Raw genomic sequence first — 4,920 nt, forward strand, 5'->3', positions numbered from 1 at the left:
GCTGCCACGTTTACGGGACAATCCGTCTATTCTTGGGAAAAGAAAAGCCCTGACAGCCAGGCGGGAGCCAGAGAGAGACCAAGCACCCGTGGTAATAGCTGAAATTAACTTGTAAACAACACAGGGGAAAGAAAAAAGAAAAAAAATGGGTTGGCAAGGTCATTAATGCTGCTTCAGTGCACAGACTTTGACTAATATTGTTTTACTTCTCTTTAACAGAGATGACTATGACTGGACTCCCTAGAGTAGTGACTTGCATTTGAATACTCTATTCAACCAAGGCACGCCTGCTACACAGATGATAAGTGTTGCCGTGATATCATGAAAAAACATTGTTATCATTATGATCATAATGTGTATTTGTTTAAAAGCAGGTTTTTCTGTGTTTTAACTGAGAAATACTTTGACCATACAACTAACATCATGACAAATCATGACTCATCTTATCTGTATTAGAATCATATATCATACTTTGTATTTATGTGTGGGCCCTGTCATGTCTTGAAACTGGAGAATATCTGTGGTCTCCCTCGTCATCAAACCTTAGCAAAACCTCCTGTCAGACCCAGCTCATCAAGAAGCAGCTACAGGGGAGGATGCTCATTCATAACAGCTGTTTGCCTGCCTGCTGTGTTAAATGCTGAAAGTGACATCTAGTGGACGTTCTTTGGCTGCTCAATAGGCTACACTTCCCTGGGAAATTCCCTTTCGGTTTGATACCTTGTCCATGAATACCAGTGTCTGGTATTTTTTCCGCCACTTTGAAATAATAACATAAATGTCAAATTAAAATATATTTTAACTTTTAATACATTTGTCGTTTAGTGTTGAGACGCATAATAAACATTTACCACTTGTGTAAACATTTACTGCATATTGGTAGCCTAAAACAACACTGTGATCAGGTTGATGTTCAAAACAAAATCGAAAGGTTAAGGGCATAAAAATCACAGGAAAATACAAGTGTTACCATTAACTTACAGTACGCTTATTAATTAATTGTAATTATATATTAATTGTATAAACAAAATACATTGTATTTTAGATTTGATGCTCAAAACCAAAACAAGAGAAACAAAGTAACATGAGAGAATATGGTTTTAGCATTCGTTTATCATAAACAGTTCTTACATACTACAAACATACTGTATGAATATTTAATACGTGTAAAAAAAAAACTGTTGTTTGTCAATCGTATATATTTTGAAAGCTGATCAGAGTGTTTCCTTCCATCTGTTCATGTTCTTTTATTTGAGATTTACCTGCACACGTCTGTGCCAACAGATACAGATAAGACATGAGTAAATACCCTAAAACAAAATAATTTGATTCAGAAAGATTTATTGAATCATGTTAAGATACAAAGATACAAAACAACATATGATCATCATTCATCCATATAAAATATTTCTCATTGACACAACAACTCTAACTGGAGGAGCTCCAGAGTCTTCAGGAACTTTCCTGTTGTTACCACAGCTCTCCACTGGGTGGAGCTGATACTCAGGACTGATGACGTCACTGGGTCGCTCTCGTGTGTTCAGGAAGTTTCCTCTTTGACAGAATCTCATGTAAACATTTTGTTGCATGGTGAAAGCACTTATAATAACTTTTACTATAGTCTGACATCAGTGTGAGATGTTAAAAGTGACAACATTTTAAGAACTATTTCAAATGAGCTTTATAACAATATTGAAACTGCAATTACTTTGAGAAACAATTGTTTACGATCAATTTTAATTGAACCTCTTTTTTAAGTCCTTTCACGTTTTGCATGTGTCACCTTATTGTTCCTGTCGTCTGTGACAACGCAGAAAGAACCACATGCATTTCATTCTGCGTCAGAGAGACAAACCACATCACATTCAGATAAGGAGATAAAACACAGAGGTGAAACATAAAGTCAGTGTGAAGTGGAGGGATCACTATGGAGATATTCAAACACACTTTACGCCTTTCATGAAGATTTCTGTTCACTTTGTCCATTCTACACTTTCAGTCTGCTCTGCTCCCTCTGACCCATCCTGGATCAGCAGAAGGAGGCAGCTTGTTGAAAGTGAAGCCACTGTTTACAACACACAGTCTGATCAGAGAAACTGTGATGTAGAAATTTACACTTGTTTAGAGTTGATAAATTATCAATCAATTCAGTGTATTGTTAGTTTACATTGATGTTTTTTACTGTCCCGATTAACTCGAGTGTTACATTTTAGTAATTGAAGACAAACTATTCATGTGTGAAGATTTGATCAGTGTTACAAACAGCAGAGTGAAGATGATCAATCCTTCAAGCATCCAAACAGAACAACGTCTGTAGCTGACTATAATGTAAATTAGTTCACAGTAGTGAAATCAAAATCATGTAACAGAAACCTTAAAATGGCATTTCTTTGAATAACCTCAAGTGACATTTTTCCGTTCAGATCCTCTGTATGAAGGGCTTGTATTTTTTGGTTCTTTGATATATTTTTGTTAAAACATCTTTTTAGAAACATACCTAAATATTGTTTCATATTTTCCTGTTTCTTTTTCTAATATCTTCTACGATTTTCATCACGTATGTAAATCATTTCTTTTTTGTATATTTTACTGAGGTTTACCTACACATGTCTGTTTCAAATATTAGGAAGAAAACATGAACAAAACATTGATTCAGAAACATTCATTTAATCATGTTCAGATACAAACATACAAAAGAGCATATCATTCATCCATATAAAATATCTCTCATTAACACATCAACACTGTGATCAGTCCACGTGTTGATCTTTGTCCTGTGAGCTGTTGTGTGTCTCTGAGCTGCTGTCTTGTGTCTGCTGTGTGTCCTCCTCCTGGCTCCTCTTGATAGTCAGCTCTCTCTCAGCCTCCTCAGCACATGGAGCTGTGGCTGCCTGGATGTGGAGCTTCCCGTCTGGAGCCAGGCAGCAGGTGACGGCTTCAGGGTTCAGGCCTTCAGGCAGATCAAACTCCTGTCTGAACTCCTGGAGTCTGTAAGAGTAGGAGCCTTTCCCGTCCTCCTGCTTCTTCTCTGTCTTCCCGCTGACTCTCAGCTTCCTGCCCACCTGCCTGACAGACAGCTCCTCTGGGGAAAAGCCTCCAGTGTCCAGGCTCAGCTTCAAGTGCTCTCCCTCTTTGTCCAGCTGGTAGGAGACTGGCTGCACGGCCACACTGCTCTCCTCCAGGATGTTGTGTTGAAGTTTGTCCATCAGCTCCTGTAGGTTTCTCTGCAGTAGATGCTGCTGCTGGAGCAGAGGTCTGACCTCTGGCCACAGACTGCAGCGTACAGGCCAGTAGAAGCTGACTGGACTGAGGGCAGACTGGAATCCATGAGAGCACAGCATCTTCAGTGTGTGTCTGTTGTTGAGTCCTCTTGTTGTCAGATCAAACACTGTTAAAGTGTCTCTTGTCCTCTGTGTTGCTTGTGTTGTTAGTGTCTCAGCAGTGGGACTGTCCCAGCTTTTATCCTCTAACTGGAGGAGCTCCAGAGTCTTCAGGAACTTTCCTGTTGTTACCACAGCTCTCCACTGGGTGGAGCTGATACTCAGCACTGATGACGTCACTGGATCAATCTCGTGTGTTCAGGAAGTTTCCTCTTTGACAGAATCTCAGGTAAATATTTTGTTGCATGATGAAAGCACTTATAATAACTTTTACTATAGCCTGACATCAGTGTGAGATGTTAAAAGTGACAACTTTATGCTTCCATTGCACTTTGTCATAACAACTATTAATTGTCATTTCAAATGAGCTTCATAACAATATTGGAACTGCAATTATTTTGAGAAACAATTGTTTACGATCAATTTTAATTGAAACTCTTTTTTAAAGTCCTTTCACGTTTTGCATGTGTCACCTTATTGTTCCTGTCGTCTGTGACAAAGCAGAAAGAACCACATGCATTTCATTCTGCGTCAGAGAGACAAACCACATCACACTCAGATAAGGAGATAAAACACAGAGGTGAAACATACTGTAAAGTCAGTGTGAAGTGGAGGGATCACTATGGAGATATTCAAACACACTTTACGTCTTTCGTGAAGATTTCTGTTCCCTTTATCCATTCTACACTTTCAGTCTGCTCTGCTCCCTCTGATCCTGGATCAGCAGGAGGAGGCAGCTTGTTGAAAATGAAGCCACTGTTTATAACACTCAGTCTGATCAGAGAAACTGTGATGTAGAAATTTACACTTGTTTAGAGTTGATACATTTTCAATCAATTCAGTGTATTGTTAGTTTACTTTGATGATTTTTTTCTCTCCCGATTGACTCGAGTGTTACATTTTAATCGATGAAGACAAACTGTGTGTGAAGATTTGATCAGTGTTACAAACAGCAGAGTGAAGATGGTCTATCCTTCAAACATCCAAACAGAACAACATCTGTAGCTGACTATAATATATGTAATAGTTCACAGTAACAGAAACCTTAAAATGGCATTTCTTTGAATAACTTGAAGTGACATTTTTCCGTTCAGATCCTCTTTATGAAGGGCTTGTATTTTTTGTTCTTTGACTTTTTTCTTTTTTTTTGAAATATTTGATACACTTAAAAAAAAGAATAGAAAAATTACAAATGATTTTCAGGTAGTTTCTGGTAAAACATCTTTTTAGAACTATACCTAAATATTGTTTCATATTTTCCTGTTTCTCTTGCGAAATATTACTAATATTTTTGTGATTTTTATTGATATTTTTTCTAATATCTTATATGATTTTCATCACATAATGTAAATCATATTTTTTAGTATATTTTTCTGAGGTTTACCTACACATGTCTGTTTCAAATGTTAAGAGGAAACCATGAACAAAATATTGATTCAGAAACATTTATTTAATCATGTTCAGATACAAAGGTACAAAAGAACACATGATCATCATTCATCCATTTAAAATATTTCTCATTGACACAACAACACTGTGA

At 37.3% G+C, this 4,920-nt stretch overlaps 1 protein-coding gene across 1 annotated transcript; it reads right to left on the minus strand.

Moving 5' to 3' along the window:
* Positions 1–2,750: 2,750 nt before the first annotated feature.
* On the minus strand, positions 2,751–3,341 carry LOC310995117 (heat shock protein 30-like; the record flags this gene model as incomplete). Its single annotated transcript, XM_083984046.1, has 1 exon — positions 2,751–3,341. One exon carries the CDS (start codon positions 3,339–3,341, stop codon positions 2,751–2,753), a length of 591 nt encoding a protein of 196 aa, XP_083840172.1.
* Positions 3,342–4,920: the final 1,579 nt, after the last annotated feature.

The sequence above is a fragment of the Trachurus trachurus genome, assembly GCF_905171665.1.
Source record: "Trachurus trachurus genome assembly, chromosome: 12".
In the NCBI taxonomy this organism is placed as follows: Eukaryota; Metazoa; Chordata; class Actinopteri; order Carangiformes; family Carangidae; genus Trachurus; species Trachurus trachurus.